The sequence below is a fragment of the Abramis brama genome, assembly GCF_963993115.1.
Source record: "Abramis brama genome assembly, chromosome: 5".
In the NCBI taxonomy this organism is placed as follows: Eukaryota; Metazoa; Chordata; class Actinopteri; order Cypriniformes; family Leuciscidae; genus Abramis; species Abramis brama.
In genome coordinates, this window is record NC_139967.1 from 33,658,568 (window position 1) to 33,678,174 (window position 19,607).

The 19,607-nt window shown below is 41.2% G+C and overlaps 2 protein-coding genes and 1 long non-coding RNA gene across 3 annotated transcripts in view; 2 read left to right on the top strand and 1 right to left on the bottom strand.

The window, feature by feature from the left end:
* LOC311083775 (uncharacterized protein) overlaps positions 1 to 10,296 on the top strand; it is a gene marked incomplete at its 3' end in the record, with an annotated part of 65,693 nt that extends 55,397 nt beyond the window's left edge. Inside the window, exons 22-26 of the mRNA XM_084115528.1 lie at positions 6,650 to 6,772; positions 6,969 to 7,202; positions 8,602 to 8,757; positions 8,936 to 9,121; positions 10,220 to 10,296. Coding sequence (XP_083971654.1) covers positions 6,650 to 6,772; positions 6,969 to 7,202; positions 8,602 to 8,757; positions 8,936 to 9,121; positions 10,220 to 10,296 — 776 coding nt within the window. The remainder of the gene's footprint in view (positions 1 to 6,649; positions 6,773 to 6,968; positions 7,203 to 8,601; positions 8,758 to 8,935; positions 9,122 to 10,219) is intronic.
* Positions 1,835 to 6,273, bottom strand: LOC311083401. The gene is made up of 3 exons (XR_014606285.1): positions 4,532 to 6,273; positions 3,411 to 3,477; positions 1,835 to 1,937 (listed from the first exon to the last, which is right to left on the bottom strand). It is a non-coding gene; the product is annotated as an uncharacterized lncRNA (long non-coding RNA).
* A 7,983-nt stretch (positions 10,297 to 18,279) lies between the features above and the next one.
* The window catches only part of LOC311083776 (uncharacterized protein), a gene marked incomplete at its 5' end in the record, with an annotated part of 47,447 nt that continues 46,119 nt past the window's right edge, over positions 18,280 to 19,607 (top strand). The window contains one exon of the mRNA XM_084115529.1: positions 18,280 to 18,283. Within this exon, the coding sequence (XP_083971655.1) occupies positions 18,280 to 18,283 (4 nt within the window). The remainder of the gene's footprint in view (positions 18,284 to 19,607) is intronic.

The following is a 19,607-nucleotide window of genomic DNA, read 5'->3' on the forward strand; positions in this document are numbered from 1 at the left end:
AGCATTACAAGACGGCTGGGCGGCCAGGTCCCTGTCACAGAGCGGCCCGTCCCCAGTTTTCATTCAACCCCTAGCTATTAGGGCCAAGGCCTGGGAGGCCATCCCCGGTGTATCAGTATGGGTGTTGAACATGATAAAACGAGGCTACTCGCTAGAGTTTGCTCGCAGACCTCGCACTTTCGAGCCATGTTCGAAGCGACAGTGAGAAGAGATGTGGCGCACATCCTTCGCACCGAAGTGTCGAAACTGTTAGAAAAGGGAGCTGTCGAACCAGTCCCTCTTTCACAAAGCGAGTCGGGCTTTTACAGTCGCTACTTCCTCGTTCTGACTAAGGATGGCGGCCTCAGGCCCATCCTAGACCTCAGACACCTGAACAAAGTGCTAATGATACGCCTGTTCAGGATGCTGACAACCAGACAAATCCTTGCGCAAATTCGCCCAGGGGATTGTTTTTTCTCAGTGGATCTGAAAGATGCTTATTTTCACATCCAAATATCGCCCCATCACAGGCCATTCCTGAGATTTGCCTTCGAGGGGCAGGCTTACCAGTACACAGTACTACCGTTCGGCCTATCACTGGCACCTCGTACATTTACGAAGTGCATGGACGCAGCACTCTCCCCCCTGAGACAGCTGGGAGTGCGAGTGTTAAACTACCTCGACGATTGGCTGATTATAGCCCAATCAGAGGAACAGTTGATAACTCACAGATCCTGGCTCCTCAGCCATTTACAATGCCTGGGTCTAAGGATAAATGCTTCCAAGAGCACACTGTCTCCCAGCCAGGGTATTTCTTTCTTGGGTACAGTGATAGACTCTATACAAATGAAAACGCGCCTTACGTCAGAGCGCGCGCTCACCATTCAACGCCTAGCGGCATCCCTCAGAGCAGGCGCTTGCGCTCCTCTCAAGAGATTTCAGAGGATGTTGGGTCTCATGGCCTCAGCATCATCAGTACTCCAGCTTGGACTACTGCACATGCGTCCTCTCCAGCGCTTAGGGTGCTAAAAACCATCACTGAAGCAAGAGCGCCTTCGACTAGGCGCCTCTACGCTAAGAAATGGGTGGTGTTCTCTGGCTGGTGCGCAGCACGGAGCCTGGACCCCCTACTCGTGGACCCCCTACACCTGAAGCATCTCTCGCTCAAAACCACTCTCGATTTACATGCGCTATCAGTAAGCGCACCCTGCCTTGAGTTTGGGCCTAATGACTGCAGAGTCGTCCTTAAGCCAAGGCATGGTTATGTTCTTAAAGTGCTCTCGACTCCGTTCAGAGCACAAGTTATTTCACTAGCAGCTCTTCCCTCACCAGAGGATGAAAGAGACGCGAATTTACTCTGTCCCATCAGGGCTCTCAGAGTTTATCTGGAGCGTTCTGCCTCATTCAGACAGTCGGAACAGCTTTATGTATGCTTTGGCGGCCGCACCAAGGGGCTCGCCGTTTCATAGCAAAGATTATCACGCTGGATACACTGTTAAAAATTTATTGTAATTTTACAGGAAATTCCTGGCAACTAATTGCAGTAAATTTACAGCAAGTAATATACAGGATTATTACTGTTTATAATTACAATAAAGTAATGTATTTATACAGCAGTGCTACTGTGATTATAGTAGCATTATTACAGTAATATGCTGTAATTTATTTCAATTTACTGTATATTTACTGCAACTCAGTTGCCAGGAATTTCCTGTATTTTCACAGGACAGAATTTTATATTGTAATTCAAAAAATTACAATATAAAAAAATCCTGTTATTTGTAAATATTACAATACAATGCTGTAATTATCCGTATTAGGCAATTAAAAACACAACAATTATATCTTTTAAATCTTTTATTAAAAACTGTTTTCTTAGGAGGGTGTAAACCGGTGCGTTGAGCCCGTATCTCTTCTCTGCTTTGCAGCCCGTCTGGGAGTTGATTCCACAAAACGTTCTGAAAACCGAGAGAGGAAAAAAAGTTTTAAGTTTTCATATCTGTTAAATAATGACAAATACTGTGTAAAAAACAAAAGTAACCTATTCCTACTTTGTAATAAAAGAAAATTACTTTGATGTATTTATTTAATATTAACAACTTAACATTTAGAATTACATTGTCTTTTACATTGTTTTTTGTAAATATATAATGTCATTGTATGCATGCATGCACTGTATATCGAATGACGCTTTGGACAAAAGCATCTGCTAAATACCTTAACCACACTTCAAAATGTTTTATTTAATTAATTAATGAAAGTCGTAATGTTAAAGGGATAGTTCACCCAAAAATGAAAATGCTGTCATTATTTACTCTTCCTCAAGTTGTTCCAAACCTGTATGACTTTCTCTCTTCTGCTGAACACAAAAGAAGATATTTTGAAGAAAGTCGGTAACCAAACGACTGATGGACCCCATTTAAAAAAAATACTATGGAAGTCAATGGGGACCAGCAACTGTTTAATTACCAACCTTCTTTAAAATATCTTCTTTTGTGTTCAGCAGAAGAGAGAAAGTCATACAGGTTTGGAACAACTTGAGGAAGAGTAAATAATGACAGCATTTTCATTTTTGGGTAAACTATCCCTTTAAACTGCTGTCCGTCAGACTCTTCTGTTTACACATAAATGTCCTGCATGGGAATACCAACTCTAGGTAGAACAAACACTTAACAGTAATAGCTGGGTCTCCATCCAACTTTTTAATGCACATTTTAACCATTTGAAAAAGAAATCCTGACCTGAAACGGATAAAATTCACAAGATATTTACAATCGGAGTTATATTAATAAAGACCCTGATGCTTTCAAGCTTTATAATGGCAGTGGATTGCAACATCAGTTTGAAGCTCAAAAAAGTCCATCTATCCATCATAAAAGTGCTTCACACAGTTCTGAGGGGTTAATAAAGGCCTTCCGAAGCAAAGCAATGAGTTTGTTAAGTTTTAAATATTAATATTTTTCTTACATGAAGTAAAATTACTAGCTTCCGGCCAAAAGAACAATAACATACAGATTTTACTCTAAAGCGCAACTTATGCAACGTACTGCTGATATTTACACTACGCCATGACGCACTACGCTACTTCTGACGTCATAAGTTGCGTAAGTTGCACTTTGAATGCAAGTAGACTGCGTATGGCCGTAAGCTAGAATTTTACTTTGTGACGTGTTAAATATGGATATTTTTCTTACACAAACTCTTTGCTTCAGGAGGCCTATTTTAACCGCTCAGAGCCACGTGGAGCTCTTTTATGGTGGATAAATGCACTTTTTTGAGCTTCAAACTGATCCACTGCCATTATAAAGCTTGGAAGTGTCTGGTTTTTTTTGTGTGTGTATTTTTTTTTTTTTTTGTATAACTCAGATTGTGAAAGAATGGCTTGGAGGTAAGTAAATCATGAGGTAATTTTCATTTAGGGAAGAATATACCTTGTACAATTAAGCAAGGTGTGCCTTGTAGGGTCTCTCTCTGGATATCAGCAGCTGTGGCAGAGGGCTAGGGAATAAAAAAATTAAACATTACCAAATGTATTACCAATTACACAACAAATACCAATTACAAATCTATTATTATTTTAATATTCCATACAGTCTGCCAGGCAGCCACATATAATTTGAGACAAACAAAATGTTTAACTTGATTTTAATACTCCTGATAATTTGCTGCCTTCTCTGAAGACAAAGAGAGCAGTGAAAGCCTTTCAACAGAACCCAGGATCCGAAAAAATATTGACGATGCTGGTTGGTTTAAGTTGCGCACGCGCAGTTTATTTTAGATAAAGACAGCTTACATGACTGCTCTTTCACCCTGGACTGGTTGGCCAAGCACAAAGTAAAGTTATAACATCTGAACATACCAGATTCTATATTCAGCTTTTATCACAGTTAACTTTATAGCTAACTTACAGAATTAAATGAAGATACCAACATTGTCATTTAATTAAAGCCCATATTTCAATCTTGTTATTTGAAATATTAATTAAATTAAAATCCTGGTATCTTCATTTAATTCTGTAAGTAACGTTATTCAGTGACCGTAAAATCTGCAAGCTACGTTTATGCTAGTGTGCAAACCACCACGACTTCAAGACCCCCGATTACAAGACAGCAAAACAGAAGTCCTAATAACGTTACAACAGCCTGTCCGGTAGCAAGTGTAATCAATGCAATAATAACCTGAGCAAAGGAAGCTTAACTTACCGGGCTAACGTTAATGCTTACTTTTACAGTCTGGGCTAACGTTATTTGAGCTATCGTCATTGTGGTGGTTTTCCATTAACGTTACGTTACAAGCTCAGCTCGACTCGATTCTACTCACCATGTTTGTTTTTCCATCGTGAATATCTAGTGTCTTGTACCTGATGTGGTAACTTACCTTTTTCCTTATGGATTGAGTAAGACGCCGCCACTTCAGCGGGGTCAGTTCAGGTTGTTTATACCGGGAGTGAGCGAGTCGAGTCGGGGCGAGTTGAGCTAACATTATAGGGATCTAACGTGTCTAGCTAATGTCACTGAAATATACCAAACGAAAAATTGTGAATATCTCGTACCTTTACACCTGCATGTGGTTCCTTTTCCGTATGGATTGAGTAAGAAGACGCCACTTCACCGCGGTCAGTTCAGGTTGTTTTTTAAGTCGACTCGGGGCGAACGTCACTGAAGCTAATGTCACTGAAATATACCAAACAAAATAATCAGCAGCACTCACTCATATCAATGGTATTAATATATCCATATACTTATATAATAGATTTCATGTTAACGTTTCATACCTGAGATGTGTTCTTCTTCCAAAAATGTTTGATTCTCTGGTACCGTTGGCCGCGCAATTTCAAAATTCAAACAGCAGCTATCCCACAATGCTATGCGGTGGCTGTAAAATAATGCTTCTACAGTGTAGTTACAATAAAATTACAGGACTGTCCATAAATTTCCCATCATGCATTTGCATTTACAATAAAAAAATGAATACAATATGTTGTTGTAAAATTTATTGTAAAAATTACATCAATTGCTAACAGTGTAGTTGATGCTATCGCACTGGCTTATGAGTCTTAGGGCCTTCATTGCCCCTTAGGCGTCAGATCTCATTCCACGAGAGGTATGGCCTCGTCTCGGGCTTAGTCAAGTGTAATACCTATTGAAGATATCTGTGCGGCGGCCGGCTGGGCCTTGCCGTCCACATTTATGAGGTATTATAACCTGGAAGTTCTTGCTTTGCAAGTGAGGGTTCTTTCAATACAAGATGTGTAAGCACAAACCCCCTGAGCCTTAGGGCCCGATACATATACGGTCCTGGCTAAATTCGAACTACGGTTCTTATATACATTATAAAGGGTTTGGCCCTCATTAGGCCCATTCCTTGTTTTTCCCTATACGAAGCCCGTCACGGACTGGCTTTTATTGGGTTCATACTTTACTCTTCTATAAGCCTCAGACATCTTGCCTTAGTCTACTGAACGGAGCGAAGTTAAGCACGCACAGCGTTTTGAAGGGGGTTCCCATAGCGTAAGCTAGCCTTACGCAATACGAGAGACCTCTCAAAAGGGAAGGTCTCAGTTACTAATGTAACCTCGGTTCCCTGAGATGAGGGAACGAGTATTGCGTAACCCGCCGCGCTACTGTGCTTTGATCAGGGGATCGCTTCAGTCGATTAAACCTGAGTTCCTTGGCAAAGAATGGGTGCTTATATAGCCATAAGCCACGCCCATTCTGGTCAACCATTCTGATTGGTTCGCACGGCTGAGCCGCCTCGCCATAGGTTCGTGCAGTTGCCACAGCAAAGCCAATGACCGCGCTAGTTGCTCATCTGTGTATGCTGTGCAGCTGCACTGCGTTTTAAAAAATTGTCTTCAATATTCTCAAGAAAAGGAGTTTTCCCATAGCGTAAGCTAGCCTTATGTAATACTCGTTCCCTCATCTCAGGGAACCGAGGTTACGTTAGTAACCGAGATGTTATGTTTTAGTGCTGATTTTTTAATTCACCCTGCTCGAAAGTTACAGGCTATGTTCACGTGTTTTGGATGTGAACAGCAAAAATCTGAATTTAAAAATATTCAGATCTGGACTCACTTTCATATGTGGAATAAAATTGAATAGGTACTCTATCGTTCAAAACTTTGTGTTTGGTAAGATTTTGTTTTTGAAAGAAGTCTATTATGCTCAGCAAGGCTGAATTTAATTGATCAAAAAACAGTAATATTGTAAAAACAATAATATTGTAAAATATTATTGCTGTTTTGGTTACACTTTATTTTAAGGTGTACTTATTACAATGTAATTGTTCATTTAGGTATTGAGTAATATTATTAACATGTACTTACTATAGAGTTAGGATTAGGGTTTTGTTTAGGGTTAGTTGAATGTAATTATTCATAATTTACAGTTATTACTATAAGTATATGTAACAAGGACACTGCAAAATAAAGTGTTACCACTGTTTTCTATTACGATGCATTTTAAAAATGTAATTCATTCCTGTGATGCGAAGCTGAATTTTCAGCATCATTACTCCAGTCACATGATCCTTCTGAAATCATTCTAAAATGCTGACTTGCTGCTCAAAAAATATGGGCAGTGCCTGATATGGGCATGTAAACAATCTTGTTTTGGCTTTTGAAACTAGATTTTTAACAACATTTTTGATGAAATTGCTTCTTTCATTCCAGGCTTTAGTGGTCAGAACTGCGAGCAGAACATTGATGACTGTCCAGACCATCGCTGCCTTAACGGAGGGACCTGTGTGGATGGAGTGAACACCTACGATTGCCAATGCAAGCCAGAGTGGACAGGTACCAAATGCCTACTCAAACCCTACACTTCATTTAGAGCTAGACACAAAGACATTTTTTGAATCAGTAAGGCTAACAAGGTTTCATTGGGTAAAATCTCTTTTTTTTATTGGCATTGTATCTGTGTTTAGAAATGTACATGCTGTATTTTGCAGTGAAATTAACAACTATAAATATTTATATATTAATTCCTCAGGTCAGTTCTGTACCGAAGACTTCAATGAGTGCAATTTGATGCCCAATTCCTGCCAGAACGGTGGTACATGCTTGAACACGCAGGGTGGATACAACTGTGTGTGTGTGAACGGCTGGACAGGGGATGACTGCAGCAAGAACACTGACGACTGCGCAGATGCGATCTGCTTCGCAGGAGCCACATGTCATGATCGGGTGGCCTCCTTCTTCTGTGAATGTCCTCACGGGCGCACAGGTGTGCATAGTTTTTTCACATGCAACTGAATCTTGGTTTGAGGCACTCATTTCTTTTATTGGAGCATTAGCTTTATGAGAGCTTTGAGTAAACTAAGTGCAATTTAGTGTTGTCAAAAATATCGATTTTTCGATAAATATCTATACCGAAATATCTGAAACGCTTCCAATACAAATTTTCCGCAAAATTGATGCATGACACCAAAATCTCATCTCTCTGACAGCGAGTTGACACACAAACCTGCCTCCCCTCTCTCACTCGTCTCATTTGCTTTGAATGAATTGCCCCGGCATAGGATTGCGCACATTTTGCATAATTTTACTCATTCCTTCAGCTTTTGTGCTCACACCCAAAGTTTGCACACATAATGCCGCCTCTCAGTACTAAATTGAGTTCTTTTTCACTGCTTATTGCACTTAAACAGTCAAAAACACACAAAATAATGTTACAAATTTTTTTTTTTTGCTGGTTTAACACAGTCAGTTATGTTTTATTTATTTATTTAAAAGGGACAATGCATATTAATGAACATCTTAGCTTTTCAGCAATTTAAATATGCCAGAATTAGCCCCAAGGCTATTTTACATCTGCAGTCCCCTGTCAGGTCATCACAATATAAAGTAACAAGGCTAAACATTGAAATTAAATATGATACAACACAATTTAAAAGACGCCACAATATTCAACAACATATTATAAGAGATACCACAGTTTTCAGACAGGGCATCTATTACAGGGTACACATACATATACACGTATACAATAAAGTGCTATTCTATGTACTTTAAGTACATTGTAATTATGCTAAAATACTAATAAATACAGTAAAGTGCTGGATCTGGTTTGGTATACATACATATACTTAAACAGTACCACAGTGAACATACCCATATACCTAAATTACAATAAATACCGTTAGTGGGCACGTTTAAGTGCACGTAAACAGATGAGAAAGAAAATGCATGTGTAACAGTATAGTGGATCTGTGCGTCAGGTCTTAAAGTGACAGCAGCCTAATATACCTGCTGCCAAATTATGAGATGATATAAAAAAATATCTAAATGACAGTTTTTCCCAAAATTGTGGCCAGTGAAAATGCTGCATAGCTGATAACTTTGGAAAACCACTAGCCACAGTGGCTGGTGAGCAAAAAAGTTAATATCAAGCCCCTATCCTAACCCTATAGTCAGTACATGTAGTTAAATAATTATTACTCAGTACTTAAATGTACAATTACACTGTAACACGGACACCTTAAAATAAAGTGTAACCAACATTTTTTTTGATTTCATGAGGTCTTTAAAACCTGCCATGCTGTTTAAATAGGAGACATTCACTCATTTTTATTGTCATAAATTTCTGTACAAGCTAATTTTTATTGTGTGTATCGATGTCTTAGGTCTGCTGTGTCACCTGGATGATGCTTGCATGAGTAACCCATGTCAGAAAGGCTCAAACTGTGATACCAACCCAGTGAACGGCAAGGCCATCTGTACCTGTCCTCTGGGTTATTTTGGCCCACTCTGTGACCAAGACGTCGACGAATGCTCACTGGGTGAGTAATGGCTTCTTTAAAAAAAAACACCTGAATAAAATGAACATTTGAACAACAGAGCAACCACACAGAACACCCTAGCAACCACTTAAAACACCCTGCCAACCTGAATGTATTAGTGATCGAATGATGGATTTCCAAAAAAAAATTGTAAAGGCGTTTTGTGTCTCTTTTTTAGGTGCAAACCCTTGTGCACACACTGGAAAGTGTATAAACACAAAAGGTTCCTTCCAGTGTAAATGTCTGCAGGGATATGTGGGTACTCAATGTGAACTGGACATAGACGAGTGCATGTCCAACCCATGCCAGAATGATGCTACCTGTTTGGATCAAATTGGAGGCTTCGATTGCATCTGTATGCCAGGTAATCCAAAATATCTGCTGCATTTGGTTTTGGACGCAGTCTATATCTAAATGCTCACTATATATTATCTCATACTGGTGATGTCATTACCTCACATGACCAACCTGTGATCCAATAAATATCTTTTTTTTGGCTGTAGCTCTAATTATACTGATGCCTGTCTACATAAAGCTGATATATTGTGTTTCATATAGACAAAAGAAACAATATTAGCATAGCTAAGGCAGGCTGAATTCTCTTGCTAAATCTGGAACTAATCATGGAACTAATATGCTTCACCCAAACTGGCAAAGCAAAGGAACTTGTTCAGGTTCCTTTCTGACTAACAAAATAATAAAGAGTCCATCTTTCCATCTTTTGATGATATTCTTTTTCTCAATGTTTATGTATTTTTTCTGGAATCATTTAATGAAAGGTATAAAGTACAGTAAATCTAGTTCAAATTGAAATTCCTAAATATTATTACCCCAATCAACAAAATCTCTACCAATTACATATAATATAGCAGTAAAATATTGTTATTGTTATAGTTATTGGCCTGATAAGAAAATTTGGTCGATATATTACAGCCGATAAATAAAGATTATTTTCTTCGGCTGAGACACTGTTTGCCATGATGGTTTTGAATGGCTTGAAAAATGATTGGAGTGCAACGTGAAGCGCAAGTCTGTCATATTGGCTACATGAAATTATAGATATAATATATAATTTTGTGCTTAGGACATGGCTTTTAATTGTGAGACTTTTGTTTTTGTAATCAGGCAAAAATCATATAAAAATTTGGATTTAGATTTATCGGCCAATATATCGGTTATCAGCTTTCAAATATAAAGAATCGGTGCATCCCTACAAACTAAATAAATGAATCAACCGAATAGTATATCAAAACACAAAAGCATAATTTAAAAATAAATAATAAAATTAAATGGATATAAAAAATACTTTTTTTATTCCATGCATTCTTGGGTTTTGAAAAAGGAATTCATTTTATATAATGTGATCAGTTATTAAATATATCCTAACTGAACTTTTTGGAGTTAAAACGTAGGAAATTGTTGTTAGAGTCGGTTAAGTCGTTGTCGTTGGTGCCTCTAACAGAGCCCTGGTACTGCCAGCCTTCTCAGAAAAGGAAGACTGTTGACCGCAACAACAGTAACAACTGTTTCCGAATGTAATAGGGAGTTTCACAACATTTTATCCCTCTGTTTATACTGGAAAAAAAAAATTGTGTTAAAGGATCTGTGCTGTGCAATCTGATATAAATATTTCATTTTTTGCAAGGCGACATGAATTCTGTCAGCAAACAGTTGCTCAAATATTTGTCCTTGTCTAGTATATTTGAATTTATGGGTTCCCTTTCGAGAGGTCTCTCATATTGCATAAGGCTAGCTTACGCTATGGGAAAACTCCTTTTCTCAAGAATATTGAAGCCAATTTTTTAAAACGCAGTGCAGCTGCACAGCATACACAGATGAGTGACTAGCGCGGTCATTGGCTGTGCTGCGGAAACTGCACGAACCAATGGCGAGGCGGCTCAGACGTGCAAACCAATCAGGCCGCTTCGCACCCTAGCATGTCAGAGCCCGTCAGAATGGGCTTGGCTTATGGCTATATAAGCACCCATTCTTTGCCAAGGAACTCAGATTTGATCTCCTTCAGTGAACACTCCACTTTGCTGATCTCTGGATAGAAGCCTTCGCCGCCGTCGACAAGCTTTCAGCGGGACAAGCTTTCAGCAGAACAAGCCTTCTGCTATTCAGCCCTGAGAACGCCGGCTTCCTGGGTTCACTAGATGCCGCCTTCAGCCCGTTGTTCTGCTGTGCCATCCGGCGCGCCATATTCTTTAATGCTAGTGTGCTCGCTGTCGTGTCACACTTTCTACGAGAGCTAAATTTCTGAGGCGTTGCTTCAAATGCCTCACACCACCTGCGCCTCATGCTGAGGCCCTCTCTTCGGCGGGGACCATCACATTCTCTGCGCTTCCTGTCTGGGCCGCGAGCATGCGGAAACTGCACTCGCCAAGGGCGGCTGCCCTGAGCGCGACTTGATGGATCTCCCCACTCTGCGGGCTCGACTGGCTGTTTTCTCTCTCCCTTTGCTCGAGCGGCGCAAAAAGAAGCGCCATTCTCAAAGGATGCCAGAGCGGATGGATGCGAGCGAACACATGCCGACCCAGTCCCGCGTGCCTCGCTCTCTCCCAGAGAAATTCCCTCACCGGTCCTGTTTACACAGGCGGACCAGCGCCCCTCTCTGCGAGTGGCAGGTCTCGTCTCTTTCGGGGCATCGGACAAGGAGGAGGAAAAGGATGACAGCCTTTCCATCGCTGCATCCGAATGCGATGAGTCGACAGGCTCCGTTTCAGGCCCTGCTCCGTCAACACAAGCCAGCACGAGAACGAGCATCGATGCAGAGCTTGTTCCCCATGCTCACCAAGGCCGTTGAAAACCTTGTGCTCGAGTGGTCTTCGCCCGATGAGCCCACGCGTAGCAGGCTTGATGAGTGGTTCCTGCAGGGGCGCCGGCAGGCCCCTCAGCAGAGACCCGCCCCCTTCTTCCCAGAAGTGCACGACGAGCTGACGAAAGCGAGGAAGGCGCTACACTCAGCTCGCTTAAAGCCTTCCTTCTCCCCTCTGGAGAAAGGCTATGAGGCGATTCCTCCCCTCGAGGAAGCGGTGGCCGCACACCTTTGCCCGCCCACCGCTTCTGGATGGAAAGCAAAAGCATCACATCCATCCAAACGTTGCTGCGCTACTTCAGCTCTCGCTGGCTGTGCATACGCCGCCGCTGGCCAAGCTGCTTCGGAGCTTCACACCATTGCTGTCCTCCAAGCTTTTCAGGCCAAACTTCTACGCTCTTTGGACGAGGCTGGACCTGAACTGGAAGCTTTCAGGGATCTGCGCAGCGCCACAGACCTGGCCTGCGAGCCACAAAGTCGACAGCCCAGGCAATTGGACGAAGCATGGCCAGCTTGACGGTGCTTTAGCAGCACCTATGGCTTAATTTGACTGATATGAAGGACGCAGATAGGGCAGCTTTTCTGGACTCCCCTATCTCCATCTCCGGTCTGTTCAGCCCAGCAGTTAATGGGTTCGCTGAGCGCTACACTGAGGCTCAGAAAGCGTCACAAGCTATGCGTCACTTTCTCCCAAAACGCTCCAGCTCTGCTTCGAGCCGCCAGAAGAAAGCGCCACCTCCTCAGCAGGTAAAATCAGCACCTCCAGTCTCCCAGCCCCGCCCAGCGGCTGAAATCCGTCACCGCTCTCGCTCTGCAAAGAGCCAGCAGTTCCCTGAGGCGGGGACCCCGACCCAAGATCGTGTTGGACCCCGAGCCTTGTAAGCCTTCTTAGCCTTAGGAAGAAAGAGAGAGAGTTTGAGTCCCACCGAGGCCGGATCACTCTCCAAAAAGCGTCTCACACATTTCCCAGTCCCCTTTTTTCAGGCGGCTGGAAATACCGATGTTGCAGTAAATGGGTCTGTTATAAAACACGCACACCTGCAAACAAACGGCATTTTACGGCGACACAAAAAAGCACGAAAAGAGCTCTTTTCTGTCTGTGTCATATGTAGGTCATGTGCCCACGATAAAGTACGCACCCCTACATACAAGCACTGTTCCCACAGTATCAAACTCTCCTCCAGCTCACGCTGGAAGGGTAATGAATGTAGTGCGTGTGCCCACTATGAAGTATGCACCCCTACACATAAGCACTGCCACCACAGTACCAATTCTCCCCCCAGCTTGTGTGGGAGATGTAATAAATGTAGGTTGTGTGCCCACTATGAAGTATACACCCCTACACATGAAAACTGTTCCCACAGTTTCAGTTCTCCCTCCAGCTCGCGCTGGAGATGTGATGAAAGGTGTGCCCGCTGTAATGCATGCGCCCCTGCACATAAGCGCTGTTCACACAGCATTACAAGACGGCTGGGCGGCCAGGTCCCTGTCACAGAGCGGCCCGTCCCCAGTTTTCATTCAACCCCTAGCTATTAGGGCCAAGGCCTGGGAGGCCATCCCCGGTGTATCAGTATGGGTGTTGAACATGATAAAACGAGGCTACTCGCTAGAGTTTGCTCGCAGACCTCGCGCTTTCGAGCCATGTTCGAAGCGACAGTGAGAAGAGATGTGGCGCACATCCTTCGCACCGAAGTGTCGAAACTGTTAGAAAAGGGAGCTGTCGAACCAGTCCCTCTTTCACAAAGCGAGTCGGGCTTTTACAGTCGCTACTTCCTCGTTCTGAAAAAGGATGGCGGCCTCAGGCCCATCCTAGACCTCAGACACCTGAACAAAGTGCTAATGATACGCCTGTTCAGGATGCTGACAACCAGACAAATCCTTGCGCAAATTCGCCCAGGGGATTGTTTTTTCTCAGTGGATCTGAAAGATGCTTATTTTCACATCCAAATATCGCCCCATCACAGGCCATTCCTGAGATTTGCCTTCGAGGGGCAGGCTTACCAGTACACAGTACTACCGTTCGGCCTATCACTGGCACCTCGTACATTTACGAAGTGCATGGACGCAGCACTCTCCCCCCTGAGACAGCTGGGAGTGCGAGTGTTAAACTACCTCGACGATTGGCTGATTATAGCCCAATCAGAGGAACAGTTGATAACTCACAGATCCTGGCTCCTCAGCCATTTACAATGCCTGGGTCTAAGGATCAATGCTTCCAAGAGCACACTGTCTCCCAGCCAGGGTATTTCTTTCTTGGGTACAGTGATAGACTCTATACAAATGAAAACGCGCCTTACGTCAGAGCGCGCGCTCACCATTCAACGCCTAGCGGCATCCCTCAGAGCAGGCGCTTGCGCTCCTCTCAAGAGATTTCAGAGGATGTTGGGTCTCATGGCCTCAGCATCATCAGTACTCCAGCTTGGACTACTGCACATGCGTCCTCTCCAGCGCTTAGGGTGCTAAAAACCATCACTGAAGCAAGAGCGCCTTCGACTAGGCGCCTCTACGCTAAGAAATGGGTGGTGTTCTCTGGCTGGTGCGCAGCACGGAGCCTGGACCCCCTACTCGTGGACCCCCTACACCTGAAGCATCTCTCGCTCAAAACCACTCTCGATTTACATGCGCTATCAGTAAGCGCACCCTGCCTTGAGTTTGGGCCTAATGACTGCAGAGTCGTCCTTAAGCCAAGGCATGGTTATGTTCCTAAAGTGCTCTCGACTCCGTTCAGAGCACAAGTTATTTCACTAGCAGCTCTTCCCTCACCAGAGGATGAAAGAGACGCGAATTTACTCTGTCCCATCAGGGCTCTCAGAGTTTATCTGGAGCGTTCTGCCTCATTCAGACAGTCGGAACAGCTTTATGTATGCTTTGGCGGCCGCACCAAGGGGCTCGCCGTTTCATAGCAAAGATTATCACGCTGGATACACTGTTAAAAATTTATTGTAATTTTACAGGAAATTCCTGGCAACTAATTGCAGTAAATTTACAGCAAGTAATATACAGGATTATTACTGTTTATAATTACAATAAAGTAATGTATTTATACAGCAGTGCTACTGTGATTATAGTAGCATTATTACAGTAAAATGCTGTAATTTATTTCAATTTACTGTATATTTACTGCAACTCAGTTGCCAGGAATTTCCTGTATTTTCACAGGACAGAATTTTATATTGTAATTCAAAAAATTACAATATAAAAAAATCCTGTTATTTGTAAATATTACAATACAATGCTGTAATTATCCGTATTAGGCAATTAAAAACACAACAATTATATCTTTTAAATCTTTTATTAAAAACTGTTTTCTTAGGAGGGTGTAAACCGGTGCGTTGAGCCCGTATCTCTTCTCTGCTTTGCAGCCCGTCTGGGAGTTGATTCCACAAAACGTTCTGAAAACCGAGAGAGGAAAAAAAGTTTTAAGTTTTCATATCTGTTAAATAATGACAAATACTGTGTAAAAAACAAAAGTAACCTATTCCTACTTTGTAATAAAAGAAAATTACTTTGATGTATTTATTTAATATTAACAACTTAACATTTAGAATTACATTGTCTTTTACATTGTTTTTTGTAAATATATAATGTCATTGTATGCATGCATGCACTGTATATCGAATGACGCTTTGGACAAAAGCATCTGCTAAATACCTTAACCACACTTCAAAATGTTTTATTTAATTAATTAATGAAAGTCGTAATGTTAAAGGGATAGTTCACCCAAAAATGAAAATGCTGTCATTATTTACTCTTCCTCAAGTTGTTCCAAACCTGTATGACTTTCTCTCTTCTGCTGAACACAAAAGAAGATATTTTGAAGAAAGTCGGTAACCAAACGACTGATGGACCCCATTTACTTCCATAGTAGGAAAAAAAAAATACTATGGAAGTCAATGGGGACCAGCAACTGTTTAATTACCAACCTTCTTTAAAATATCTTCTTTTGTGTTCAGCAGAAGAGAGAAAGTCATACAGGTTTGGAACAACTTGAGGAAGAGTAAATAATGACAGCATTTTCATTTTTGGGTAAACTATCCCTTTAAACTGCTGTCCGTCAGACTCTTCTGTTTACACATAAATGTCCTGCATGGGAATACCAACTCTAGGTAGAACAAACACTTAACAGTAATAGCTGGGTCTCCATCCAACTTTTTAATGCACATTTTAACCATTTGAAAAAGAAATCCTGACCTGAAACGGATAAAATTCACAAGATATTTACAATCGGAGTTATATTAATAAACACCCTGATGCTTTCAAGCTTTATAATGGCAGTGGATTGCAACATCAGTTTGAAGCTCAAAAAAGTCCATCTATCCATCATAAAAGTGCTTCACACAGTTCTGAGGGGTTAATAAAGGCCTTCCGAAGCAAAGCAATGAGTTTGTTAAGTTTTAAATATTAATATTTTTCTTACATGAAGTAAAATTACTAGCTTCCGGCCAAAAGAACAATAACATACAGATTTTACTCTAAAGCGCAACTTATGCAACGTACTGCTGATATTTACACTACGCCATGACGCACTACGCTACTTCTGACGTCATAAGTTGCGTAAGTTGCACTTTGAATGCAAGTAGACTGCGTATGGCCGTAAGCTAGAATTTTACTTTGTGACGTGTTAAATATGGATATTTTTCTTACACAAACTCTTTGCTTCAGGAGGCCTATTTTAACCGCTCAGAGCCACGTGGAGCTCTTTTATGGTGGATAAATGCACTTTTTTGAGCTTCAAACTGATCCACTGCCATTATAAAGCTTGGAAGTGTCTGGTTTTTTTTGTGTGTGTATTTTTTTTTTTTTTGTATAACTCAGATTGTATTTGTCTGAAAGAATGGCTTGGAGGTAAGTAAATCATGAGGTAATTTTCATTTAGGGAAGAATATACCTTGTACAATTAAGCAAGGTGTGCCTTGTAGGGTCTCTCTCTGGATATCAGCAGCTGTGGCAGAGGGCTAGGGAATAAAAAAATTAAACATTACCAAATGTATTACCAATTACACAACAAATACCAATTACAAATCTATTATTATTTTAATATTCCATACAGTCTGCCAGGCAGCCACATATAATTTGAGACAAACAAAATGTTTAACTTGATTTTAATACTCCTGATAATTTGCTGCCTTCTCTGAAGACAAAGAGAGCAGTGAAAGCCTTTCAACAGAACCCAGGATCCGAAAAAATATTGACGATGCTGGTTGGTTTAAGTTGCGCACGCGCAGTTTATTTTAGATAAAGACAGCTTACATGACTGCTCTTTCACCCTGGACTGGTTGGCCAAGCACAAAGTAAAGTTATAACATCTGAACATACCAGATTCTATATTCAGCTTTTATCACAGTTAACTTTATAGCTAACTTACAGAATTAAATGAAGATACCAACATTGTCATTTAATTAAAGCCCATATTTCAATCTTGTTATTTGAAATATTAATTAAATTAAAATCCTGGTATCTTCATTTAATTCTGTAAGTAACGTTATTCAGTGACCGTAAAATCTGCAAGCTACGTTTATGCTAGTGTGCAAACCACCACGACTTCAAGACCCCCGATTACAAGACAGCAAAACAGAAGTCCTAATAACGTTACAACAGCCTGTCCGGTAGCAAGTGTAATCAATGCAATAATAACCTGAGCAAAGGAAGCTTAACTTACCGGGCTAACGTTAATGCTTACTTTTACAGTCTGGGCTAACGTTATTTGAGCTATCGTCATTGTGGTGGTTTTCCATTAACGTTACGTTACAAGCTCAGCTCGACTCGATTCTACTCACCATGTTTGTTTTTCCATCGTGAATATCTAGTGTCTTGTACCTGATGTGGTAACTTACCTTTTTCCTTATGGATTGAGTAAGACGCCGCCACTTCAGCGGGGTCAGTTCAGGTTGTTTATACCGGGAGTGAGCGAGTCGAGTCGGGGCGAGTTGAGCTAACATTATAGGGATCTAACGTGTCTAGCTAATGTCACTGAAATATACCAAACGAAAAATTGTGAATATCTCGTACCTTTACACCTGCATGTGGTTCCTTTTCCGTATGGATTGAGTAAGAAGACGCCACTTCACCGCGGTCAGTTCAGGTTGTTTTTTAAGTCGACTCGGGGCGAACGTCACTGAAGCTAATGTCACTGAAATATACCAAACAAAATAATCAGCAGCACTCACTCATATCAATGGTATTAATATATCCATATACTTATATAATAGATTTCATGTTAACGTTTCATACCTGAGATGTGTTCTTCTTCCAAAAATGTTTGATTCTCTGGTACCGTTGGCCGCGCAATTTCAAAATTCAAACAGCAGCTATCCCACAATGCTATGCGGTGGCTGTAAAATAATGCTTCTACAGTGTAGTTACAATAAAATTACAGGACTGTCCATAAATTTCCCATCATGCATTTGCATTTACAATAAAAAAATGAATACAATATGTTGTTGTAAAATTTATTGTAAAAATTACATCAATTGCTAACAGTGTAGTTGATGCTATCGCACTGGCTTATGAGTCTTAGGGCCTTCATTGCCCCTTAGGCGTCAGATCTCATTCCACGAGAGGTATGGCCTCGTCTCGGGCTTAGTCAAGTGTAATACCTATTGAAGATATCTGTGCGGCGGCCGGCTGGGCCTTGCCGTCCACATTTATGAGGTATTATAACCTGGAAGTTCTTGCTTTGCAAGTGAGGGTTCTTTCAATACAAGATGTGTAAGCACAAACCCCCTGAGCCTTAGGGCCCGATACATATACGGTCCTGGCTAAATTCGAACTACGGTTCTTATATACATTATAAAGGGTTTGGCCCTCATTAGGCCCATTCCTTGTTTTTCCCTATACGAAGCCCGTCACGGACTGGCTTTTATTGGGTTCATACTTTACTCTTCTATAAGCCTCAGACATCTTGCCTTAGTCTACTGAACGGAGCGAAGTTAAGCACGCACAGCATTTTGAAGGGGGTTCCCATAGCGTAAGCTAGCCTTACGCAATACGAGAGACCTCTCAAAAGGGAAGGTCTCAGTTACTAATGTAACCTCGGTTCCCTGAGATGAGGGAACGAGTATTGCGTAACCCCCCGCGCTACTGTGCTTTGATCAGGGGATCGCTTCAGTCGATTAAACCTGAGTTCCTTGGCAAAGAATGGGTGCTTATATAGCCATAAGCCACGCCCATTCTGGTCAACCATTCTGATTGGTTCGCACGGCTGAGCCGCCTCGCCATAGGTTCGTGCAGTTGCCACAGCAAAGCCAATGACCGCGCTAGTTGCTCATCTGTGTATGCTGTGCAGCTGCACTGCGTTTTAAAAAATTGTCTTCAATATTCTCAAGAAAAGGAGTTTTCCCATAGCGTAAGCTAGCCTTATGTAATACTCGTTCCCTCATCTCAGGGAACCGAGGTTACGTTAGTAACCGAGATGTTATGTTTTAGTGCTGATTTTTTAATTCACCCTGCTCGAAAGTTACAGGCTATGTTCACGTGTTTTGGATGTGAACAGCAAAAATCTGAATTTAAAAATATTCAGATCTGGACTCACTTTCATATGTGGAATAAAATTGAATAGGTACTCTATCGTTCAAAACTTTGTGTTTGGTAAGATTTTGTTTTTGAAAGAAGTCTATTATGCTCAGCAAGGCTGAATTTAATTGATCAAAAAACAGTAATATTGTAAAAACAATAATATTGTAAAATATTATTGCTGTTTTGGTTACACTTTATTTTAAGGTGTACTTATTACAATGTAATTGTTCATTTAGGTATTGAGTAATATTATTAACATGTACTTACTATAGAGTTAGGATTAGGGTTTTGTTTAGGGTTAGTTGAATGTAATTATTCATAATTTACAGTTATTACTATAAGTATATGTAACAAGGACACTGCAAAATAAAGTGTTACCACTGTTTTCTATTACGATGCATTTTAAAAATGTAATTCATTCCTGTGATGCGAAGCTGAATTTTCAGCATCATTACTCCAGTCACATGATCCTTCTGAAATCATTCTAAAATGCTGACTTGCTGCTCAAAAAATATGG